At 34.9% G+C, this 27,708-nt stretch overlaps 1 protein-coding gene across 1 annotated transcript in view; it reads left to right on the forward strand.

Annotated features, from left to right (window-relative positions):
• The window catches only part of SPAG16 (sperm associated antigen 16), a 905,158-nt gene that overhangs the window by 42,500 nt on the left and 834,950 nt on the right, over positions 1–27,708 (forward strand). The window contains exons 6-9 of the mRNA XM_036858792.1: positions 1,635–1,742; positions 7,694–7,811; positions 12,145–12,214; positions 17,552–17,661. Coding sequence (XP_036714687.1) covers positions 1,635–1,742; positions 7,694–7,811; positions 12,145–12,214; positions 17,552–17,661 — 406 coding nt within the window. The remainder of the gene's footprint in view (positions 1–1,634; positions 1,743–7,693; positions 7,812–12,144; positions 12,215–17,551; positions 17,662–27,708) is intronic.

The following is a 27,708-nucleotide window of genomic DNA, read 5'->3' on the forward strand; positions in this document are numbered from 1 at the left end:
GCAAGATAGTATATAAGACACTTTACATACTTTTCTTGTAAGGGAATGTGAATTCAAGTGATGTTCTTGTGTTTTCACAACAAAATGCCAACTCAGCCATTTATCTTTTCTAGTCATTCTACTTAAACTCTCTCCTCCTTTTCACTCACTTCTCTACTCATTAGGCACATTTTGGTGGCAGAGGGGTTCTCTCTTTTGTTTGGTCCATCTTCTCTCACACATACACACAGAGTTAAAACCTGGAAAGAAGAAACTGTTTGTTTATCTAATAGTTGGAATATTCCACAGATTATTTTTCAAGTCTCAATATTTTAATCAACATTTTCTTGTGCCTTCAAGATTGTTGGCATGGAAATGAAGTTGAGGGTTAGATGGTTAGACCATGAAGTACTGTGACACGATGTTTATTTACATGTGGTCAAAACTACAACATTGACAGTAGAATGAAGAACAATACAGGTCATCCAAAATAAGTGGGAGATGGTAGGGGAGAAAGAAAGAAACTTGGAAGAATGGAAAAGACACTTTCACCATATGCCACGTGTGGCTTGGTCTTGCAGCAAGAAGTATCACTGATCATAATATGTGCCATCATCAGAAGTCTGAAAACCTAAACTCATACCACTGCTCTGGCAGTATCCCAGCCACCATTCCTCAGTGATTGCTCTGACATAGCTCCTAAAGCAGAAATCTATTGCATGCATTTATTTCATATAATCTGAATTTTGAAATATGAGAGGCAGATTTATTCCATTCTGATCTTTTTGCTTGCTGTCAGTACTCTAATTTAGTCCATCCATTTTTCAGAATGTTAGAATCTCAGTGCAGAAGCACTTTGTCAGTTAACTAAGACTGTTAGATAACCACTTTTACATTATAAATTATATTTTACATTATTACGTTGGAACTAACTTACATTGTAGAGGTGGGGGAAACATTCCCATTAATTTTTTCACATACGACTTGGGCTGAGAAAGAATACTCTTGCTTGCTTTATGCCAGGGATCTACAGAAGATATATCCAGTTGAAGAATGCTTCTGTATCACAACACTGATATTGAAGACTTTCCTCATTAAGTTACCAATTATTTTAGTAATATGATCTGTAGGTGGTGTATATTTTTCACATGCCTTACCAGAATGAAATCTTGGTTTTCTAGAATTTATACGCTTTCTTTTTTACAATTGTCAGAACTAAGTAGCCCACTTAACCATATATTCAAGCAAGTTCAGAATTAAATTTTGTAAGTTCAGAATTAAATTTTGTAAAGTCTTTTCCTTTATTTGTAATTATTTTTAATTATCCTATTTTATATGTATTTCAATTTCATAAAAAAATTGTCTTTGAAAATAGATGGATTATGTGTTATTGTGGCAGCATACCTTTAATTTTCCTTTATTTAAATGAAATGTGAATAAATGATATTTTTGAAACTACCGGTTTTAGCCTGTTCATTCCCCACCCCCATGTATGTTATGTTGGTTGGGATATTTCAATGAGAATTATAGTGGAATCTTTGCTTTTCAATAATCTTTTGAATTGCTTAGTACTGGATTTGAACTGATAAGTAAATAATTTTTTCAGAAAAGAATTAGCAGTGATTTTTAAAGTTGTTATTATTTTTATTTTTCAGCAAGGCTAGAGAAGATCTGCTGAAAACTCAGAAAGAACGTGATTTTCATCGAATGCACCACAAGAGAACAGTCCAGGAGAAAGACAAATTAATTAATGACCTCAAAGGGTAAGCTGCTAGTATTTGTTGGCATATTTATTAAAGAACTATTTAATTTGTGTTAAGCCATTTGGCCATGGAAGAAGGTTCCAGGTAAAGTTATTCATTCAGCATTTATTGAGCATCTTCTGTGTGCCATGTGTTTGATACAAAGATGAGCAAGTCTAGGTCCTTGCTGTCAAGGTTCCCAGAGACTATTAAGATGTGTGATGGGGGAGGAGTTAAACAGAAATATAGTGAAATATACTGCATTGTTTTTATGCAAGCCAAGAGGTGGTCACCCCAACCAGATTGGAGAGTGAGATGGTTCAGGGACCTATTTCTAAAGGAAATGCATTCTAAAGTATGAGTTAACAGAGTGAGAGAGTGGGGTCAGCATCCTGTGCAAAGGCACCAAGTCACTGGAGGGACATGACATGTTCGCCAAATTGTAAGCATGGAGAGCAAAGTGCAGAAGCAGCTTGACAAGGGCGAGGTGGAGGGGGCCACATACTGCATAACCTTGAGTTTATCCTAAGGCTTTTAGAAATTACTCTAATGATACTCAGATTCACTTCCCTCTGCCCTCTTCCTCTCCCTGACCCTGCCCACCCCCACCAAATAAGAAAATAATTTATAATCTCTAACTAAAATTCTCCTTTGCTTGTTCTAGGGCAGTGCTGCCCAATAGAACTTTCTGTAATATTATAAATATTTTATATCTGCACTCCCCCAGATGATAGCCATTAGTCACATCCTCTACTAAGCACTTTCAGTGTGGCTAGTACAACTGATGACTTAAATTGCTGATTTTATTTAATTTTAATTAATTTAAGTTTAAATTTAAATAGCCACATTTGGCTAGTGACTACTGTATTGAACAACATAGCTTAGGGGTGGTCAGGATAATTGCTGTCTTTTGTAGTGATTATGGTCATTATGGCTATTATGATTTCTTAATTATAGGCTGTCTCGAAAGAATCAATGTACTTTCTAACTTAGCAATATATTAGAAATTAGCGTTTTTCTGATTTTTCTTAATTGAATCTCTATAGAAATCAAACACCAGTTTAATGAAAGAGAGATTGCATTAACTTGACAAAAAGGCCTTGAGAGTGTTTATTCATTGACTTTAATCAATGCTTTTGGTTTCATATTTTGGTCTAAATTATTTTTTTGGTTCATAAAATTGTTGCAAGTCCAGAAAAATTCAGAAAAAAGTCTTTGAAATGATTTGTTTTCCTCTTAACAAAAACATTAATTGAGAAGTAGTACAATGTAATGGAAAGAGCTTGGATTTTGGAGTCAATTAAACATTGGAAGCCTGGCTCCACTACTTACCTTTGTGTGCTCATTGTAATTCTGTTTCTTATCTGTAAAAATTGTCATAAGAAAAGTACCTAATATAGTGTCTGGAACATAATAGATAGTAAGTAATCTGCACATACCCTAACATTGAAAGTATGTGCTAAATATATACTATTTCATGTAGATTTCCCTTTTGCATTTTTATACAGGTCTCTTTTTAGAACTGTATATTGTATTTTGTTTTAAAAAATTTTATATTTTAATATTTGGGAATTAATTTTATATCTTTTATATTTGGGAATTATCCTACTCTCAGGACAATAAAGAGGCCTGTGGGCTCTTCTGAAGTCATGTAGAAGTCTATAAAGGTAGCGAAGCTTTTTCTTGTACAAAGATAACTAATTGCTGTGCCTTCATCAGGGTGAGGTACCCATTTGCCCAGAGGAAAAGCCCAAAGGTATTTTAGTAGTTGTGTGTGTGTGTGTGTGTGTGAATATATTCTTCGTGGGAAAGGTCTCAGGTTTGAGTCCATTCTCACCCTCTGTGCTGATACAAGCAGGCTTCAGTACTTCAGTTACTTGGGTTGATGACAGTCTCAGAGCACCTTTGTATCCAGCTGTGGCAGCTGAAATATGATTGTTCACAGTTGCTGATGTTCTATTCATGGTAAATTGTTGTTTGAGTTTTTGTTTTAAATTATTTTTTTGAGACGTCTAGCCTACGTGTAAAATATATAATACTTGTTAAATTTCCTAGAATGTTTAAAGAGAATACTATTATAATTTATTTCATGTAAAAATTCAGCATTTTCAGATTATACTTTTTGTAATCCTTAGGGGCCCCAGTGAAGAAATCCACATTACATTGGAATATAACTACACTTAGTGTATATTCAGATAGCCTTTATTTCCATATTTAATCAGTAAGAATAATGTCTCCATTGGACCATCTGGATAAATCACTAATACATTTTTTCTAAGGACCTAAAACAAAATTTCGTTGATGACCTGAGGGTCACAAAAAAACTAGTCATGAAGTTAATCAATCACCAGTGAAGTTAATCAGTCAGCAGTGAACACCTTATCTTGTAATTGAGCTGTTGCATAATAAATCAGCTATAGAGAAGAGGGTTTTTGATTCCAGGATAAGTTAGGGTCTGGGTTCTGTGTGTCATATTTTACCCAAATATTTCAATGATGTGTCTTTTTATCATAAACCACAAAAATTAGCCTTAATGTTTTCTCTAAATTGTTCAACTAAGTTGTAATTTGTTGCTTTTACCTGTCAATTTTTCAGAATTTCCTGTTTAACATGAGTGACTTATTATGAATGCACTTATTTTCAGAATTTTTAATACCAACAATTAGAACTGATAAGTGGATAAATTATGAGGTTCTTATGGAATTTATAAAACAGTCACACTCTTTCAGTCTGATTAAACAGAAGATTTCTGTGAATGTTGTTTCCTTGTTATATCTTATTGGTATTTATGTGTTGCTAGTTCTTTGCACAGAGGATAATCCAGTCATGTCTCATGAATGAGTAGATGCCAAAATCATCAATAATGTTTATACTTCAATTGCCCACAAACTCAATGTTTTGTGTATATAACTCTGTACCTGAATATGTGTTTACAAATGTATAAATGTCCCTAGAAGTGTATAGTATATAGCAAAATGTATATATGCTAAGTACATTAAGTAGAATAGGGGATGAAATTATATATACTACTTATATCTTTTATTTTCTTACTCTCTCTTGCTTTGCTGAGTGTGACTGAATTAATACACACTAAGTATATATTATATATAAAATACATATTATATATAATATAATATAAATATATATCATAACTTTAATGCTTAGGTTTTATTACTGTCATCAATGAAGTATAATCAAAATTATGTTGAGAAATATGATTTATAAATCAATGGCTTTCATAAATATATTCATGAAAATATTTTATAAAATGAGGACTACTGTTTTAATTTTTTAATAAAAACAAATGTAAAATTATTTTGGGGGACTTCTGCTTTGAGTCATATCAGAATAACTGGTATAAAGCTAGCTCTCCAGCTGGTACTGGACTAGCTGTCCACTGTAACGAACTACAAAACTGGACAGAATTTTTGGTGTTGTTTTTTAGAGTAGAACTGAGATGTCCAAGAGGAGGGAAATACACAAAGTGAGCAGCATGATCAGCCCAGATTTCTGTCTGGAGGCACTTTGCAGAAAATAGTATGACAAGGTGGGACCCAAGCAGACCACGGTAGTCTTGACGAGCTGACAAGGCAGAGGTCAGAGTTCAGGGCTGCTGAGAGAGCTAGAATTTGCAGGACAGGGTGCGCAAAAGGAGGGAGTTACATGAAAAGGTACTTGAGAAATATCTGTAGTGGTTCCTTTTAGCCTTTGACCAGATACTAAGTTGTGGAAGTACATGGTAAGAGGACATGAAGCCTGCAAAGAACAACTCCTGGGCAACTGTGTGCCAAATGGAGATTCCAGAGATTGCAGATGTAGGAGTTCTGACCAGCTACAATGGAGAAAGCTCACTGAATACTCTGAGCACTCAGTTAAGACCCTGGATAAACCCTGCCATAGGAGCTGAGCTATTCTAGTCTTGGAGAAGGAACTATTTTAGACTTGCCCTATAAAAAGCTTAAAGGTAAACTTCGAAAGGCCTCTGCAGCAGCTTGCAGCACAGCTGAAGTGTTAGCTCTTTCTAGGGCAGGAGGGCCACCTCTGCAAGCCCATAGGGCCTGAGGAGGAGCGCTACAGAAACAACATTGTCAGGGACATCCTGAGAACCAGAGAAAAAGAAGTCATTTCATATTGATGAGAGTCAGTTCATCAGAAAGATATAATATGCATGATTCTAATATAAGACTTGAAAATATATGAAACGAAACCTGATAAAGCAGAAAGGAAAAATAGATATTTCCATAGTTATAATTGGAGATTTTAACATTCCTCTTGTAACACTTATTAGAAAAATAGGCAAAAATTCTCAAGTTGACAGAACAGGACAAATTAATTGTGCATAATTGACATTTCTTGAATTCTGTCAATACTTTGGACTTTTCAAGTGCCTATGGAATGCTCACCAAAATAGGTCGTATGCTGAGCCATAAAACAAATCTCTATAAATTTCAAAGAATTGATATCCGTACAAAGTATCTCTGACCTCAATCAAATTAAATTAAAAATCAATGACAAAGAGCTCTGGAAAATTTCCAAATACCTGGAAATTAAGTAACATATTTCTAAATCACCCATGAATCAAAGAAGGAAATGAGAAAATATTTTGAACTGAATGATTTAAAATGTAACATTAAAATTTATGTGATTCAGCCAAAGCGGTGCATAAAGTGAAATTGATAGCTTATATTAGAAAAGAAGAAAAATTTAAACCAATGGTCTAATCTTGTACCTTAGAAGCTCAAAAAAGAACAATTAAATACAAAGAAAGAAAAAGAAGATCAGAAACCAATAAACTAGCAAAGGTATAAACATAATACAAATTCAACAAAATCATATATTGGTTATATAAAAATATAACAAAACTGACAAAATTGATAATAAAATTGTCAAACCCTAGATATACTAATTATCACCAAATGTTGGCAAACAGGTGAAGTAACCAGGAGTCTCATATATTGCTGTTGGAAGTATAAATTACAACCCAGCAATTCAACTCCTAGGTATGGTTTCTAAGAGAAATGAGGGGGATACATAACCAAAAATATCTTATATGACTTGTATAAGAATTTTCATAGAAACTTTACTCATAATAGTCCCAAACTGAAAACAACTCAGTTCTTCATCAGCATAATATTGGATAAACACATTGTAGAATATACATACAAAGGAATAGTACTCACAATAAAAGGGAATGAATTACTGATATATACAACAACATGGAAGGATCTAAAAAAAAATTATGCTGAGTGAAATAAACCAGTTTCTGAAGAGAACATATTCTATGATTCCAAGTATATGAAGGTCTAGAATCTCCTGAAATGTTAGAAATGCTCTATATTTTGATAACAATGTGGACTACCTGGGCATGCATGAAAACTCTGAACTGTAATACTTAAGATCTATATATTTCACTCCATGTAAATCACACTTCATAAAAACGAAAAAATATTTTGAAAGCATTTTCAAATAAAACAGATTCTTAAAATTTATATCATATGTTGAGATGAATTGAGATATCAAAATATTTTATACTTAATTTTCTTAATATGAGGTTATTCATACTTGTTTTCAAGACCATCCTTAATTTTGATGTGAATGACACCCTTTCTGTTTAATCATCTATTGTTTGTAGCCCTTGTCTTTTTGAAGATTGTTTCTGAATTAAAGAAACTGCAATTTTGTTTTCTGTCAATGAATAGCAGCAACTTCTGGGTGCATACTTGAATACAGCAAAAGTAAACAGAGAACTAGTTAACTCAAGAGAAATGTGACTTTCCCATCTCCACCTAGGTTGCAGGGAAGTTGCATGCCAAATAATACTTCTTGCACTTCTTGGCTCTGTTGTGTTGACCTTTATATGGTTAATTCATTTCTTATTCCAATGCAAAAAAATAGAAAAAAAGATTTAGGTGTTAGGTGGAAATCACTGATTTAACTCAATTACCCTTTAAGATGCCCTTTATTTTTCATAGGTTGAAGTTACATTACGCATCTTATGAACCAACTATAAGAGTATTATATGAGAAGCACCACGCTTTACTGAAGCAGAAAATGCTGACCTCTTTGGAAAGAGACAGAGCAGTGGGACAGGTAAAGAGACCATCCAAGCTACCTGAAAATGATTTTTAACCATTTATTTTTTATAACATTATTAGAAATATTGGTTTTGTTTCTGAGTTAAATTTTAAAAGATTTCCCCCAGTTGTCATGCTGTAAAAAAGATTAATTTGGAAACATCCAGGAAAAGTATTTTATCCATTTTAAAACTACAAAGATTATTATTGAATTAAAATTATTTAATTAAAATATAACTTTTTAGGAGATTATTAAAATATAGTTACAGAGAAGAACTCAGCCATTAAAACATAACAACATTTAAACTGGGTTTTAAATGCCAGCTTTGACAGCTATAAACCTGGACCTTACCTAAACACTTTAAACTCAGATTTCTCATACATAAAGTATAGCCACAATGACCTATCTTTTAATATTGTTGTGAAACTTAGATGGGTTAATGAATAGAAAGTCCATGCAATTCACCCCCAAATGAATATTTGAAACACCTAGTTACTGACCCAATTTTCAGTCATTTTTGCTGTTGACACCCTTTTTCATTCTTCTTGCAGGGTTTTTTTATAGGCCTAGGCCTAGGGTAGTGGTGAGGAATCTCTAGTATAGAATTCAAGAAAAATGAAACAGAATGTTTCTTGGCCACATTAAAAATATGTAACACTTTATTAGAAAATATAAAACTGCTACTATGCTTAACATTCTTTTATTGTTTTCTGGAGATTTTAATTTTTGGTCAAACTTTCAGAAGCTACAGAAGCTTGCACGATGGTTACAAAAGTGTGAATGATTTTATTAAGACTACTTTAATCAACTGTATATTGTCTTTTCTTGAGTGTAATCTTCAGCTACTAAAATGAAAACATCACTTGTCTCCTTGTTTCTTTGTGCTTGAAATTTAATTGTGTATTCTTGAATGTATGAATTGCATTAATGGTAATATTGCATAAAAATAGTTTAATAATAGTTTACATTTTTATGATACTGTATTGTCAAGCCTTCAGAATTTCATCTCTTTGCTCTTTTTCATCTAACCTGTCCCCACAGCCTCCCAACAAGAGACACAGTTCTACAACCTGGAACACTGTGAGCTAGATTCAGGTTGCTCCTGCTTCTTTTCCTGCCACAAACCAACTTAGACTTTTGCTCCTCATCTTACTCTCCTTTTCCCCCTGTTCTCATGCTCATCTCCCTATTACTCTTCTCTCAGGAGGAATCCATCAGTCCCCTGGCCATACATTCCCAAGTGACCACGTATACTTTGGCATCTCTGACAGACCACTCAGACTAAGTTTCAATATTCAAGGATATCAGGGCCTTCCAGGCATCCATGATGGCAAGTGCCTACACTCCCCTCCAGATTGTTAATTTCTACATCTGCCATCTATCTATCACTGGACTGGATCTTCCAGTCAATATCATTGTGATTAGGGCTAAGTTATCTTCCTGGAATGGCCATCAGTTCCCCTATCTCTAACATGAGGTTAGATCAAAGGCCATATTAAGGACATATTTAGGCCACATACAGTCTTTGGGTTTCAGATTGCTCATCACTGGTCTAGTTACAAGAGCTAAGGATTAGGAGTGATAGGAGTCAGCCCCAGCTGTGCTGCAAAGTAGCCATGTGAACATTCAGGTAACTTTACATATATGTCTCTTTTCTCATTCATTAAACGAAGATAAAATTACTTGCCGTATGATTGATATGTATCTAAAATGAAAACATGTTTAAAAATGAAAATCATTCTCTCTATGAGGAAGGGTTGAATTTTACACACTACCATTCAGATATGTAAAGAACTGTATCTTCATTATCTACAACTTATTTTGTCTTTGAACCCCTACTCCTGCTGAAGGCAAAATAAAACATAACCTGCTATTAAAGACTATCCAGGTCTTTCTGGGTTAAAACAGTCTCTTTGAGTTTAACACAGGGTGTTTGAATGTTATATTAACTGATTGTTTAGCTAAAACATATCTGTCAGTGTTAATTTTCTGTCTTCAGATAGCATCCTTTTCTTCTCACTCTTCCCAGATGGCTCCTGGTACAAGAGACCCTTATGTGTCCACTGGCCCGAAGTCTAAATGCTATCCTTTCGGCCTTCACTTTCTAGTGTAGTGTGACTGGTTTGGTTATATTCCTGTTGTTTAGGTATATGGTTCTGGGTGGTTCTTTTGAGTGTGAACCTAATATACCTTGCTTATTCCATGGCCTCTGCTACACCATCTGTGAGATCCTTAACATCTGCACCTCATTGTCCTGACTCTCATTCATTGTCATTTCCTTAAAAACCTTATCTTAATGACCATTTAGCTTACTGTGTTTCTCTAAACATATAGACTTCTCAAATACTTTGCATGAAGAAGGGTTAGATTTTAGAATTTTTAATGCTATTTAGTTTGTATATAAGAGTGAAAGTATACTGTGAGATGACAAAAATCTAATAAGTATGTGTTTTCAAATTCTTTTGATAGATAATAAACAATGTAACTTTTATTTATTTTTAAAAAATATTTGTTTTATTTATTTATTTAATTTATTTTTGGCTGTGTCAGGTCTTAGTTGCGACACGTAGGATCTTTGTTGCAGCCCGCGGGATCTTTCGTTGCGGTGCACAGGCTCTTCGATGCGGCACATGGGCTTCTCTCTAGTTGTGGTGCCCGGGCTCCAGAGTGCGTGGGCTCTCTGGTTGCGGCACGTGGGCTTAGTTTCCCCGAGAAATGTGGGATCTTAGTTCCCCGACCGGGGATCAAACCTGAGTCCCATGCCTTGGAAGGTGGATTCTTTACCACTGGGCCACCAGGGAAGTCCCCAACTTTTAAATTTATTTAAGTCTTATGGAAACATCTATAATTTAATTAGTTTCAGCTTTACAAAATTACTGAAAATGTCCAAAGTTCTGAATTAGAGCCCCATGTTTCAAAAAAGATAAAATATAATTTATTTGTTAGTATATATGTGTATAATAGATTACATTTTATCATTTTTGGATCATGGGGTTCAATTTAGGATAAATTCTAAAAGATACATACATACATATATATGTATGTATTTCTAGGTCTGTCTGCTGAGAGGGTCTAGAAGTAATGACACTGCAGTAGCAACAAGTATACCCAGTGCCCAATATCAATTTCTAATACTATTCTCCAATAAGAGGAAGTAGTTAGTGCTCCTTGGAGAAGTGGCTGAGTGTAGTCTGGGCAAGGAAAATACAAGATGAGCCCGGGTGAGCATTTGGGGCATCATGTTGTGCTAGAAAGTAGGAAATGTTCATAATGTAAAAAAGAAAACAAGGAAGGAAGGAAGGAAGGAAGGAAAGAAGGAAGGAAGGAAGGAAGGGAGGAAGGAAATACCCAATACGATAATGGAGTATGTCAAAGGACAAAGGAACTATTGTGGGCAACTATAGATGGACCACCAACCAAATTTGGTTTGGATGTTGAGCCTGGTGATGTACCATGGTAATGCATGGCATTAACAGGGGAAACAGGGTATACAGGAACTCTCTGTACCATATTTGCAACTTTTATGTAAATTTTACACTATACTAAATAAGAAATTCATTAAAAAATTTTATAATCCATTTGGCATCCAAGAATAGATATAAAATTTTCACCTTTTTTCCCACCCAGGCATTTCATGAGCACTAATCCATAGATTACAGATTATTTTCTGATATTTTCCATTAATAAAGAAATGTTGCTACTCAATGATAGTAGAAAAATGTGTGTATCTGTATATAATTAAATAGATGATATTTTGTGTTGGCATAATCATATAAGGGATGAGATAGCTTTTTAAGGTTGAAATTTTAATTTAAGTCCGTTGTTCAGGAAATATCAGTAAATGGTATGCCACCAAACTAACAAATTGAATAAAACAAGGAGTAAGTTTGTTGGTGGAAAATGAGCTAAGAGTTTTAGGATAACAACAGTCTCTTCATATTTTACTTCTCAAGTAATACTTACCTCATCTTTTATGGACATAAAGATGAATTAGGCTGTTGTGAAGCAATTTCAACAGAGGAGAAAACTCTCTCAAAGTAGACACCTCAATAATTATCATTAAAAGTGTGCAACGAGTATTGTTGTCTCAGGAAACTATGCTGTGAAATAAATGTTTCAGACGTTTACCAATAATAGACACTTAATACTTGCCATGGAATTGAATTTAAACTTAAAATTATGTTTTCTTTTGTTGCAATTAATGGTTAAATTTTTAAAATACATAGGGATTAATCCAAGAGAAATTAATGTTTTCTATATTTTGTAATCAATATTTAAACATTGCATTTTAACCCATTTTTTGAGTTATTTAGTATATAACCTCATATCTTTGGATTTTACTTTTTAGATTTCTGGACTTCAAGAAACACTGAAGCATATGGAAATAGGGCATACTTTCCATGCTCCTGAAATTAGAGGTAAAAGTGAACTATAATAAAACTGTAATTTATTATTGGTTGGTGATTTTTCAATCTTATCAGAACTCAAAATGCTGATAGGGTGACTTTTCAACCCTATATTTGAGGCAACTATTTTTAGGCATTGGAAAACATCACAAGTCACAGAAGGCAAATGATAGAAGGAAAATTTGTAAGTTGAGCTTCACCATCATCATGACTTTTTGTCCAGGGAAATTTCCAAACCAAACTCTATGGCGATGGAGGTCAAGAAGAGCATAGCAGTCCTGTTTGAACTGAAAAGGCAGACTATAGTTCATAAGTTGTTGAAGCATCTAGAATCTGTAGGAAAGGGCACCAGATAAGAGGGTGCTGCAATGAACAGTGGCCTGGTTTGTGAGAGAGTGTACTATGAGTCCTTAGCTGATGGCTGGGCTACACATGCAAGACTACCTGAGACTTGCCAGAGAGAAAAGGCTCTTTAGGATTAAGAGGGGACCAGGGATCTATATTTCTGTTTTGTGCCAATACCATACTGTTTTGATTACTGTAGCTTTGTAGTATAGTCTGAAGTCAGGGGGCCTGATTCCTCCAGCTCCATTTTTCTTTCTCAAGATTCCTTTGGCTATTCTAGAGATTGTCATACTGAGTGAAGTAAGTCAGATAGAGAAAGACAAATATCATATGATATCACTTATATGTGGAATCTAAAAAAAGGGTACAAATGAACTTATCTACAAAACACAAATAGAGTTACAGATGTAGAAAACAAACTTATGGTTACCAGGGGGTATGAGGGGGACGATAAATTGGGAGATTGAGATTGACATATACACACTACTATATATAAAATAACTAATAAGGGCCTACTGTATGACACAGGGAACTCTACTCAGTACTCTGTAATGGCCTATGTGGGAAAAGAATCTAAAAAAGAGTGGATATATGTATATATATAACTGATTCACTTTGCTGTACACCTGAAACTAACACAACATTGTAAATCAACTATACTCCAATAAAAATTAAAACCAGTAAGAAAAAAAAAAAAAAAAGAGGGGACAAGGGATTCTAGTTGTCAAGCAGTGATGGGATATATTGGCATTCTGGCCAGGCCTGGATGGAAAGACCTCTTCAACACCTTGTTGACACCATATTAACATTAACCATCCTGTACCCACCCTATAAAACGAAAAAGAAAGCTTACACAGGATTCCTAGGGGAAACAGAGTTTAGACTTTGAATTTTGCCAAGTTAGAGAACTTTGGGGAATATTTAGGGCTTTCCATGGATCCACTCGAACAGAGCATAAAATTAAGCCTGGAATTCAAGGTGATCATCAAAAAATTAAACTGCTTACTAGAACAGAAATCAGTACCTTTCAGAGGAAGATAATTGTCCAGAGTCTTTAATAATCTACCTTCATACTGCTCAGTGTATAATTAAATTTTTCTAGTTATGTTATAGAAATTGGAAAATGTGATCCACAATCAAGACAAAAACAATAAATGGAAACCTATATTCGGATGGCCCAGGTGTTGTATTTAGCAGATAAAAATGCTAAAGCAACTATTTTTTAATATGATCAAGCACTTAAAGGAAAATATTACATTATAAATGAAGTGGTAGAAAATCTTGGCAGATAAATGGAAACTCAAAAAAAAAAGGAAATAGAAATCTCTTACTGAAAAATATAGTAACTAAAATCAAAATTTTATACTTCACAATAGATTGGAGATGATGGAAGTGTCAGTGAATTTTAAGAGCCATCAATAAAAATCAACTATTCTAAAGAAGAGAGAGAAAAAAAAGGAAGGAAAATTTGCCTGTTTAACATACAAGTAATTGGAGTCCCAAAGGAAAAAAAATGAGAATGGGGCAAAAAAATATTTAAAAGATGACCTAAAATTTTCCAAACTTGATGTAAAGCATATACTCACAGATCCCAAAAAAGCAGCTAACTATAAACACAAAGAAATCATGCCTAGATGCATCATACTCAAAATTTATGTGAGAAAATCTTGAAATCAGCAAGAAAGAAAAAACATGTTACCTACAGGGAAACAATACTGCAAATAAAGGCTTATTTCTCATCAGAAATATTGGAGGCTAGAAACAATGAAATGACATCTTTAAAATGTAGAAAAATTTAATTCAGAATTCTATATTCAATAAAAATATCCTTCAGAAATTAGAGTGAAATATAAACATTTCAATACAAATGAAGCTGAGAGATTTTGTTGCAAGCCATTCTAAAGTACAGGAAATACTAAACTATTTTCTTTGGGCCAAAAGAAAAGTAAGCCAGAAGAAACTTAGATCTGCAGAACTGAATACAGAGATTTAGAAATGTTAAATTCTGGTTAATGTAAATGTTAAGATTTCCTCTTCTTAATTTTCTTAAAAGGAAAGTGACTGATAAAAACTAAAATTATAGCCTTGTAAAATAATGCTATATAAGGTGTGTAAAGGATAAGAAAATAATAATTTGGGGGGGTAGTGCAAATGTTCTATATCTTGATTTGAAGATATAGGTGGTTGGTTATATGCCTACTTATCTTTGTCAAAATTTACTCAACTCTACACTTAAAATGTATGCATTTTATTTTATGTAAATTATACCTCAATAATGTTGACTTAGAAAAGAATGTTGGGAAGCTCTAAAATATAGAAAGACTGCAAAATGGAGAATTTTTAATAAAAATAATATTCTGGTATTTCCAGATGACTTCATTGTGTTCTCTGATTGATTAAAACTTAAAAGAAATGTGTAGCATTCTCATATTCAAAAAGTTTTTCTCAGCCTGATTCAGTAGTTCCTTTCCTAATATTTTATATTAAAGAAATATCAGTTATGCTCAGTGATGCCTAGAGAGTCTATGCACAAAGATGTTTATTGCACTCATATTTATAGTAACAAAACTATACAAGCAGTTTTAATCTTTAACCCTTTATCTCTGTTACCTTTTTTTGAATTCCAATTAGATGTGTACTTGATCTCATTTTAGCTTCCTAATCTCTTAGATATTTTCTGTTTATCTCCCTGGGATAAACTATGGATAATTTCTTCAAAACATTTTTTTCAGTTAAGTAATTCTTTTTTCAGCTGTGTTTAATCTATAATGGAGTTAGGGACTGGCACAATATAGGTACTTACGTATTTGTTAAATGAATATATTCATGCGTATCTGACATTTAACCAGGGGCCTGAACATGTTCAGTTAACATTGGTTGAATGTGTGCAAACGTGAAGAAATGGTTGAATGGGTGAAATTTAGCACTGGGAGTACAATAACTATAATTTCTATAAGTGAAAATTTGTTTGTTTATTTGATGTTTACTTTATTTCTCTTAAGGAATTGTACCTTCCTTAAGATAATGATTGTGCCCAAGTAAAATTTGGGAAACTGCATAGCAGCAGTCAGTACTATAGGCCTTTTCATTAACAAGCATTAGATGATAAGCATGAGGATCCTGTGATGGAGGAATGGACTTTGCCAGGGTGTTACTAAACATTAAGAAGCACTATGTGGAATTTGAAAATTATATGCACTTTTATGAATGTGACAAGGACCCAATGTTTGAGTCTCTCATTTGTTCTACAAATCTTTGTATAAAGTGATATTTATCTGATAGAGAGTGGGAATCATGTTTATTATTGGTACATTGAGAAATAAGTGTTATTTTTCTTTCAATTACACATACACTATGCAATGTGTATTCTCATGTTTTGGTTGCAAATGTTGGTTTTTTTCCTAAAATATTTTTATAAAGTGTAAGTTCTTGTAATTTCATCTTGATTGTGGAACAACTACATATCCTCATATATAAACCAAGCCCTTTTTGATTTGTTACTTTCATTTATCCTTACCATTTTGTTTGTTTGTTTCTTGCTTTTTATTTTATTTCTTTCACGAAGTGATGCTTAGTAATATTTTGCATGCTATCTGAGGTCTGCTCATATTCCTAGAATTATCTCCTGGAATCCTGGATTTCTCTCCATACTGCTTTCTCCTTTCTTCCCTGTAGATATTAATATACAAATTCTCCTTATATGTAAAAGGGAAAAAAAGGTAGTGACCTTCACAGGGTTAATGACAGGATTTCATGAAATAATACGTGTAAATTGTTTAGACCAGTACCTGTTAGATAGTAAAACATCAATGAGGCATAAATGCGAACAATTATTATTTTAAATTATTATAATTATCAGGCTTTCACTCTTGGCTGTTGAAGAGGAAAATACAATAAAAGAGAATTTGAAGTGAAAATTTTTCTCTAATCTCAGTGAGCTGTAATTATTGCCTTTTCTCCACATTTTGACTTCCAGATGCTGTGGGGCTCTAACTTGTGGCACCGTAGAGCGAGGACATGCAGTCTGGATACCCTAGCGTTAGAAGTTTTCTTAAAGTACTTTCATGTAGTACTAACTTATGCAGCATTCGGCTTTTATGTTATTGTGGGGATTATTTTGATAGTTTTCTTCCTTGAAACTGGTACTGAATAGGAAAAATTAGATCAGGAAAGAAACTAAATGTTAGCATATGCTTCCTTACTTTATAATGTCAGGATTCTTTGAGAGCCTTGACATTGAAATCATCCACATATTTTTGTGTTCATCATCTTTTCTCTATTATAAATTAATGTTATAAATTAGAACATTTAGTCACTTAATTATGAGTTAATGATTATAACCATATTAGTTATTTGAAATCTGCTGGCTGTTTAGAAATACAGGGGGAAATTATGTATACCTAAACATGTATATGTATATGGAAAGATGTGAAAAAGAAACAGACTTTTCCTGTCACCTTTCTTTTTCCCTCAGATGATTCCTTTAGAACTGCTCTTTATGTCTAGGAGAGTGTGGGGACCAATGTTACAACTATATTGGAATGTTACCCTGTGTTTTCTTTTATTTTTTTCTCAACATTGTGAAGCATAGAGAATATTTTATTAATACAGTATTCATTTAAAAATCTCTTGTTTATTATCCAGTTCCACTTGGGAAATTTTGTCATTGCTTACCATTCTCTCCTTTGACCCCCTTCAACTTTTGTTTATAAACACATGAAACCTCATGATAACAGGAATTTAGATATAATGTAACTGGAGATTGGCTCACATGCTCTTCAACTGGCTCGCAATGCTGTTTCACTAACCTTGCAGCAATGCCACCCTGCATTTTTGGGAAATGAATTTGAGACTTCATTTAAAACATTTTAGTATGGTTTTAATATTATTAGTTTAATACTTCAAAAAATACGTGTATAATGAATTTGGCTTTCTTTTTTTTTTTGGTTATAATATTTCTTACAAACAGTATAAATATTAAGAGTAAATTGTATTATCTTATAGTTGTTCCGAATTGTGAAAAGGAAAATGCACCAGAAGGTCCTACTCAGAAAGGTCTTCATGAAGCCAGAGAACAAAGCAAACGTAAAACAAAGATGAAAGTTAGTACAAAGGTAGGATATTTTTGTTTCCATTAATTCATATTTAACTCTCAGATATTCAGATTCACGGACTCATCTTGTATCATTATTTTATTGGAAAAGGAATTTAGAAGTTATGTATTCCAAACCACTTGGTCTATAGATAGGAAATGGAGGTTCTTAAATGTTACTAGTAACTAGTTAATTGAGGGACACACATTTATTAGTGGCAGAGACAGCTCAGTGAATCACTCTGCCACTTACTCAAACTTAATCATGGCCACTTCTGCTTACCTGTTCACTCTTCTGCTTAAAATTACCTTTGTCCAAAAGAAATGACTATCAGATGATCCCTTATTTATTTTCTCGTACTATAACTTCAAACTTTCATTAGTCTTTTCAAAAAGAAGAATGGAAAGAATTATACCCCATTTAAGAATCTCTTTATATCTGAGTGCCTTTGCTGTGCAATCAGGATGAGAGTTAAAATCTTCAGTGATTACAGAAAAATGGTATTAAAAATGTCCGGTCAAAGAGATCAAAAATGAGGAAGAAAGAAAATTACACAAAACCTATGAAGGGTTTAGTTTCTTGTCATGAAAATTGCATAAAAGTTTAGCTGAGGTAATGAATGTTTTTATAAAGTAGTTGTTACCTTTGAGTTCTAAAATATCTGACATTCATTTAAAAATGAAAGCATTTACAAATATAATAACTTTTTTCGTGTAGTAATGCTATAAGAACAACAGATTTTTATGAATTCAAATAATCATTTACTTAGCTAATATCTATAACATTTTCCTTCCTCAAAGGTATGCATTGGAATCTAGTATCATATAATATTTGAATAAAATACAGGCTAAATGCTTTTAGTTTATACTAAGGCTTTGATAATCACTTTCTGGTGATATTTAGACTAGTATTTTACTGTTCCTCTATCATCAGTACTAAGTTTTTAGATTTATGGTATTTGAGGGAAATCCCCTCTTTTAGTCAGCCTGCCTCAGGTTCCCCATGTCTCCAAGGTCCCATCAGATCAGACCCTCTTTTGTCACCATAAAGCTTTCCCACTTCTCCGCCTGCCTGTAATCTGAGTTTCTGCCTAATGCAGTCAGTGGCTGTAGATGACTCCATTGCTGTCACTAAGTAGTGCTTGTTCTTGTTTGGATAACCTTTATTTATCTCCACAGAGGTTAGTAAGTCAGGGAGCAAATAAAAGACTCGCAATAATAAAAAAAAATTCAGAGTTAAGGATTTTGGGTGTGATAGTGGTGGTTGTCATCAGAAACATTTTCATCTTCTGACGTGGCATAGGCATTCTTTTTCAGGTAGTAAGTCATACTTAGAAATGACTGTTTCAGGTCAGTAGTTAAATATATTCAGCTTTGTGTCATAATCAAAATTCCAAACTTGCATGAGTTTCTTCTGCATTTAAGGATGTGTGAAGGGTGACTGTGGGCTGTCTGTAAGTGGGTGACAGGGTCAGCTGCCAGGGACATTGGAACAGAGCAGGCAGGAAGGCTCGGCAGGCCATAGCCCCAACAGTGGCCAAATAAATAGAGAAATTTTGGAACTTTGGGGTTAAAACACATTAGTATATTTGACAGAGGCTGCCTTTCCTTTCCCACACCCCACCCTCACATCCTACCATTCTCTCCTATGGTATGGTGCCAGATCTCATGTGTGTCGGAGGCAGGGGTGCTCTAATGTCATTCCAAGCTTTGCTCTTGTCTTTAATCCCAACATGTAAGTGTGTATCTCTCAAGATAGTTTGCCTCCTTTCATTAGCGATGAATTCTTGGGTTTTAGTCTACATGTAAAAGTTTTATCGTGTATCCTCTGTATAAAAGTGAAGAAAAAATAGGGTAGGAGGAATGTTTTATTCACTTCTGCAATTTTAAAAGCAGTGATTTAATGAATTTTTCTGATGTTTTGCCTTCTCATTCAGGCAAAGTCAGGAAATCATTTAGGGTTTAAGTCAGAAAAAGAACTAGTTTAGATCGTTTGAACAAAATAACTTTAATACATGGAATTGATTACATAGGTGACAGAAGAGCTAAGATGTCCTCTAGGGGACAGGCAGACAACTCAGAGAGTGTCAATGGCAGGACACTTTTTTTGTGTTGGAGGCACAGTGGGAGAGCATTGTTACCAGCCTCGAGGAACTGGGTCCCTCAGGTAGGAGGACTGTGAAGGAAGAGGCTGTCTTGTAGGAGCTGGAGACATGGGAGGGATGCAGGGCATGGGGGGAGGAACTTCTAACACACAATAACAGGGGAGGGATTAGAAAAAACTCATTAATTAATATGTAGGTAACAGAAATATTTACAGCTGAATAGTTTATTTCCAGCCATGACATATACTTGATACACTTCTTCCTTCTTTTAGTTCTCATTCAGGGTTTGTGTTTTGCTTAGCCAGTGCTCATTGGGGTTCTTTATGTGGTGAGTGGACCCATGTCTTTAATCCTGAGGGGTCTGAGTATTTAGCGGTCCTGCTATCTTGGATTGTTATAGTTTCCCATTGGTATTTACTACTTAACATGGATGTACTAAGGGTATCCCAGATGTTTTTCTGGGTTCCAGAAGGTCCTCTCCAAATCCATCGTTTAGCAGCGACCACGTCAAAAAGTGCAAAACTGTCACAAAAATCTCTGAATCACTAGATGTCAGACTTAGTTTTAATCTGATGGTGCCTTCCCTCTGTGCCACAATAGACGCATCCTTCTCTTTCGAACTAAGCCATTGAATAGCAGAGCCTAAGCTTGCTGGCACAGGAGGCAAACTCTTTGCAGAGTTTGTAATTACATCTTTGCAGAGATGTAATAATTAGAGGGGCTACTTCTGTTGCTGTGAGCCCTTGGTTTCCATGACTGTGTGAGAACAACACTGGTGGTGTTTTTAAACTAACACTGCAGCTGATTTTTTAATAAGCTATTCTGCTATTCTATCAGGCCATCTGTTTCTGTGGGATGGCCTATCATTAATTCTGTGGGTGTTAGCCCATAACCATATTTCTTTTACTGTAAAATGCATACTTTGGTCATAAGCATGAGTTGTATTTCATGACAATGTATAAGGGAATTTCTAAGTATTTGGATTGTGGTGCAGTCAGAGCAGTGAAAGCAAATATCCCATCTGAAATAGTAGTTGCCATTGTAGACCACACCTTATTAATTTTACAATAATCCACAGTCATTTTGGGAGATCCATCAATTTTCTGCAAAGGCCGAACTGGTAATTAATGAGGATGCGATGGGTACCTATCCTCTATATCTTTGCACTACTTTATTGTGGCACACGTTTCTATAATTCCCACAGGACTGTGATTTGCTTTTAGTTTACTCTTTTGGTAGGGTTAATTTCTAGGGTTTCTGCTTGATCCTTCCTGCCATAGTAGCACTTACTTCATAAAACAGTGAGCCAATGAGGAGATTTTACTAATTGACTAGTATGTCTATTCCAGGTGTACAGTCAGAAACTGAGGAAATAACCAGAGAACGAGTCCACAAACCCACTGGGTTTACTGCAAAACAGACTTGAGCCAAAATACCATTTATCATGAGGCTATCATGACCTCCTAGTCTGACTATTGGATGGTGTTTTTATGTTTCCGGTAAAGGGAATGCACTCAAAGTTAATATCTAATTATCTCTGAAAGGTCTGAGGTAAAAGAATTGCCCTTGTAAATGGCTCCTGTCCCTTCGGGGAAGACTTGGAAGGTGATTTAGAGTCAGGTTTTTGTTTTCCTAAGTGAACCTTGCATGATATGATGAATACATATTTGTCCAGTGAAAACAAATCAGTAACCCCTCCAAAATGAGAGAGGTTCAAAATAATGTCTGCCACCAGGTGGCAGGCTGGCTTCCCATGGTGAGGTGCCATAACAAGGGTTCCACTTTGGCTTCTGCTGTTGGCAAGCTGGACATTTAGCGCTGAGTGGTGGCCAGTCAGTTTTGCTTAGGGGAAGTCCTTGTTACTGAGCCTGTGCATAGTCTTCATACTTGAAGACTTCATAGCTTCTCGGGCCAGAGCAGTAGGAGGTCCTCTTTGGCAGAATTATAATCCAGTGACTGTCCATTGGTAGCAGAGATGGCATATCATGCAAGCCCATCTAGAAACTAGGCTAGATTTTTTTTTTTCTTTCTCTGTTACCTGGTCATGGTGAACTCACAAAGCCATAGGTATAGTAGGACATATGGCATTGAAACAAGAGTGGAAATTTGGGATTTTAAGCTGCCTGCTCATGTAATTTACTTGTGCCTTTCTGAAGTGCTCAAGCACAATTTCAATTATAATTATTCCTTTTTAAGATGAACTGGGATTTTTTGCATGTCCAGAATCATGGCTTTGAGGACAGACAGCATTCCTAGTTCATGAAAAGTAACTCAGGTCATAAGTCCTTAGTCTCTACCAGAGCTCAGGATCATACTGGGATCTGACTCCTTTTAAAGGAGAACTGTTAGGAATAGTGATCAACAGAGATGAGCATGGCTTTTCTCTAGAAGTCTAGAGGTCAGTACTGCAGTTCTGCTGGAGCTGTTTATAGTCTTTCTTACAGCATCCTTATTTTCCACAGATAATTTGAGCACCATTGGATCTGCTGGGCTATAAGACCGAAGGGGCAGGTGGGATGTCTTGCATCATACCTTGGACCTGTTGCAAAACTTTTCCTGGTCCAGACATCATTTAAACTATATTATTTGTTCAAGATGGAGGATACAATAAGCAGCAACTTGCCTTTTGTTTAGAAGCATTATCTCAATATGCTCTAGTCAGAATTTTCTTGGTGTTTATTTCTTCTCTGGCACACATGTGTCTTATTAAGACATTTAGGGTACTTGCCACTTCTTGCTCACCAGACCCATTTAGGGTGATTTCATTTATATAGTGGAAAGTAAAGATGATCAGGATTACTATAATTTGATGGCGAATAGAGGAATTTACATGGCCCTGAGTGAAAGGAGTTACGTTTACTTCTGTCTTTGCCATGTAAAGGTAGGGGATTATATGGGAATATGATGGTAACTGCCACATCGACATCCTTTGGCAAATTTCTGCCAACACTCCCCCTGCCCTGCCTCAGTTTGCAATATTATTTTTGGTTATATTGATCAGAGAAGGGAGCAGTTTCAGAGCCATTCACTTGGCATTTCCAACTACAGCAACCCTTATTCCATAGGTCAAGAACTAATGATGGAGTTCTGGCAATTACCATGTATGTTCTTGCAAATTACTTATTTGGAGACTAAGGAAATGACAAGCAGGTGGGTTCATGGTTCCTATCTCAGGAGCCAGACCTGAGCCAATACTTTATTACCTGGTCTCCATATTCCTCAACACTAACGGGGGGCATCATAACACTGTACATTCTTGAGTATCAATACCATGCTAGACCCTATTTCAACAATTTCAAATGTGTGGGGTAGTCCTTCTTCTTCTGTGTGTGTAGCTGTCTGAGTAAATTATCATATATACTTGCTTTTGTGTTGTAGGATCCTTCTTCCTAGAGGCCTGGCCAAAAGGTTCAGTGTGTAAAAACTGGCTCGGGTCTGGAAATCAGGCAAGAGATTGCGGCTTTTTATGGGATGGCTGCCTTCAGCATCTTGATAATCGATCCTCAATTTCTTCTTGTTATACAGACTAAACATTACCCTTGCTGGCTTCCCATATTTCCCAAGCATTACCCTTGCTGGCCTGTAAGGATGTTGATTCTATTAATTATCTCCCTAGCTGTCTCTGGATCAGGCTCTCCCATAGCTACTCTGATCTTTTCCATAATTGTGCCCACCTTGCTTTTGATATTTATGTGCTCCCATCGGACCTTTCTTTTCACGGGCTCCTGTCATTCCCATTGGTTTCAGGGACCCTGGTTCTCTAATAACATCTACCATCATCCTAGAGGAGAGCCACAGCTGAGTTTCTCAGTGATGTTGCTGACCTCCTCTCCAGCACAATCTTTGATGCTTTCATAGTTACTATAGCCTCTGGACATCCTGTGGTTATCTCATGGGTTTTTCAGCCTTGAATAGTATGTCCACTGTCACACGCTCATTTCTCTGGGTCTTTTGATGCTTTTTTCCACTATTTTTCATGGTAGATTTGGCATTTCTACTTTATTTAGTTAGGCCATCACTTTTTTGAAGCTTTTAGGAGCCCTCCTAGCATCTTACTAACACCAGGGTCCATCCCAGGGTGCTAAATGCTATGTCAGAGGAGAGTAGTCCCATATTTATAAATTCTCCCTTGTCCAACTTTATGTTCTCCCTCCTTTGCCTCAACAGCCTCAGAATATAGGCCTACATGTACTCTCTTGGCACTCATAGGTACATGTTGGCTAATTCCTACAATTCCTTTGGGAGTAGTTCTTTTTCTCTCTAAACAGAGTCAGTACTTCCCTGGCTAGGTTATATTGTGAATTAAATGGATTTTGGTTAGTTGTCCAGTGATGAGGTGGGGAATATATTGTAAGAGGGGTATGAGCTGTCTTGCAAGGCAGAGGACTGAATTGCTTTTGGTCAAGGGAGGCATGCTAGCCTTTAACAGGGAGGAGGAGGCAACTTTTTAGGTTTACAGAGTAAAGGGAAATCTGAAGACAAGATTTTCAACTGCATTGTCTCAGATTTCTCTGTATCATCTCTATCTACTATGTATATTTCCTCATGATTTTCTATCAAACTATGCTCCTGTTGTCAAAATAAAACATTAAAAAAGACAATATTTCATAAATACTATAGATGACGCAAATTAAATTCAGTTTTGTTCTATAACTCTTTTTTGGAACTGAGAATACATTAATTTTCTCCACTAAATCCATGTAATAGAGTTGCTATTCCTAAAATGACTTTTCTAATTCCATAATATATTTTCAAACATAACTTCTTTGCTGATGACTTTCAAACCTACATATTGCCATACTCAGCTTTATACCAATAATTCAGCTATTTATAATAATTTCCATTTTGATATAGTACCGTTACCTCAAAATTAACATGACAATTCACAAATCATCATATTTCATAAATAGGGTAATTTCTTCATTTTAAAAATGCCTTTTAATAGTGTCTGCATTCTACTAATTCAGTCAGTTGAAAAATATGACATTATCATCTTTGATCCTATCCTTCCAGTGTCTCCCAAGATCCCATTGATGCCTTTTTCACATTAATTGGCAGGTTCTGCACTTTTTTAAAATAAATTTGTTTATTTTTGGCTGCACTGAGTCTTTGTTGCTACGTGCGGGCTTTCTCTAGTTGCAGTGAGCGGGGGCTACTCTTCTTTGTGGTGCGCAGGCTTCTCGTTGCGGTGGTTTCTCTTGTTGTGGAGCACGGGCTCTAGGCGCGTGGGCTTCAGTAGTTGTGGCTCGTGGGCTCAGTTGTTGTGGCTCACGGGCTCCAGAGCGCAGGCTCAGTAGTTGTGGCTCACGGGCTTAGCTGCTCCGAGGCATGTGGGATCTTCCTGGACCAGGGATCGAACCCGTGTCCCCTGCTGTGGCAGGTGGATTCTTAACTACTGCGCCACCAGGGAAGCCCAGGTTCTGCATTTTTAAATGGAGGTGGGGGTGGGGAAGGGAGATTTAGGGGTTCAAAATATGATTGTAAAGGGTCTAACAAACTTATCTGGAAGCTTCATTCGCAGAGCAAATTTACTTAAATTAATGCTTATTTTGGTTGGGTTTGGGGGATCTAGTGGAGGTTATAGGGGACTTTCAAAAACCACCTTCAAACCACCTATTGCACTACTCCTTTTTCCTTTTAATTATCACTCCCACCCTTCTAAAGCTGGTCTCTGTGGACTACCTTAGCTGCTTCCTAGACCGTTCTCCAATAGTCCATTCCATGTGGCATTGAATAATTCTTCCTTAAATGTGCCTTTGTAAACCGGATTAATCCTCCTTAGACAATTGTATATCTTTACTTCTCAAGCCAGTTAGCCATCTGGCTTCCTGATATGCCATGTTAATTTCTCTGTATTTTTCTATAACATATGAGATTGTACTGTAAAGTAAATTCTTACGGTTTAGACCATTTTCTTTTGAATTAAGGAAACAAATTGTGTTAATAGTGGAAAAGTGGTTTTTCTTCTCTCTTTAAGCCAATCAGTGGGTTACTAAAATAGTCAGTGGGTTAATTTTTGTGAAGATAACTATACTTTATAACATAATTTCCTTCTATCTGTGAAATATATTTTATTCTAAAAGAAATAAGAATCATTATGCAGTTAATTGAATGTCTTTTGCAATCACATAAGTCACAGTTAAGAGAAAGAAATTACTACTTTAATGAGACTTTGAATGATTATGCAGGTGAAACTTTAAAGGTATCAACATATTTATTAAAGAGAAGCGAAATAGAAGAATTCCATATAGATTTGAATAGTTTTAAAAGGTAATATTAGATGTAGAATGTATTTTTTCATTGTAGAGGGAAAAAAAGAGAATCACATGGAATCCACTGTAGTTCAAATATGTTGCTTTAATTACTTGCTGAAGAGTTAAATTTGGAGCTAGATTACAATTTTTGTATGTTAAAAATATACCACACACTTTGTGTCCTGACCTGTGTACTCAGTGATGATTCAGGAAAAGTGATAAAACACACACACACACACACACACACAAACACACACATAAACACAAAACATACCACTGAAAGTATTTCAAGAAATCGGGGAAAAAATTAGGAAAGATAAGGGCCTGCTAACTGTCCCTTCCATCCTTTTGCTGCCTGATTTATTTCTTCACCTCTTTGGGGTTGGAGTATAGACATGCTCTTTTAAATGAAAAAGTCCTATCTAGGTTGTTATGCTTCTATCTGTACACAGATTAATGTTTTAATACCCCTTATATGTTTTTGTTAGAAACCATGCTTTAAAGTATTGTAAAAATATTATCAAGAAAACATTAATAATTTTTATCCAAATGGGTAAGAACAGAAGACAAGTTGGGAAGGATATATAAACATTGCAATATGTACAACAAAATTTATACAATATTTTATATCTTAAATATTTAAAAATCATATTTAGAAATAGATGCCTGTTACATTTTGGGAAATATTCATGTTTTCTGTATATTTAAATACAATTTAAGAATCTTATTAAAGGAGCAATTAAAAAACCTATACTAAAATTTGTAGATTACTTACGCAGCCAAAAACTGGTCTAGCAACAACTTTTCAGAGCTTATTATAAGGAAAACTTTAGCTAAATTTTAGATATTTCCCTAAAAATAGCTTTTAATTACAGTTAATAATTTAAGTTACATTATTTTTTAATCACTTAATTTTGTTTATTAATCAATAATACATGTAATATAAGAATGGCTTTTCAAAACCCAGCTTATACTACCAATATAGTTATTAAAATAACTACTTTCTCATAAGCTATGGATGAGTTTTCATATGCTATTGATTAGTTTTTATACTTGTCCATTTATCCTAACTTCTTTTAGGTCTTAGAAATTGTGCATGTATATATATGTATCTCTATATATCACATATATGTTTTGTTAAGGGAGAAAATTATTTTTTATCCTTAATTTAATACTTTTATAACTTATCCTTGTATGAGTTAACTATCACAATCCATTTTTTTCCTTCAGCATGGCGTCTGTTAACATACTGTAGCATGTACTTTGGCAGAAACTGTTTTAGAGTTTGAATTATTTTGAAGCCTAGTCTGTATATGAAACCCAGGTCTACCACTTATTACTTGTACAAACCTGGGCAAATTACTTGACTTATATGCTTCCATCTTTATAAATTGGGAAGAATAATATGTGCATCAACAGGTGTTTGTCACGATTCAATGAAATAACATGTAATATATCTAGCACAGTGCCTATTACAGAATTGATATGAATTAAAGGATAGTGTTCCTGTAGAAAAGGGTATTTACCAGGAGAAGATAAATAATACTTAATTGCTAATACTATTTTATTCTTTTGTGTTATACATGATATGGGTAACACTGAATAGAAGTCTGTTAAGACTTCTAGATTCATTACTTTTTTAACCATTTTTGTCATTTTATTATATAATGGCCTGAATGATTTAGCAATAGCTTTCTTTGATTGTAGGTA

The sequence above is a fragment of the Balaenoptera musculus genome, chromosome 7 (genome assembly GCF_009873245.2).
Source record: "Balaenoptera musculus isolate JJ_BM4_2016_0621 chromosome 7, mBalMus1.pri.v3, whole genome shotgun sequence".
NCBI classification, from domain to species: domain Eukaryota; kingdom Metazoa; phylum Chordata; class Mammalia; order Artiodactyla; family Balaenopteridae; genus Balaenoptera; species Balaenoptera musculus.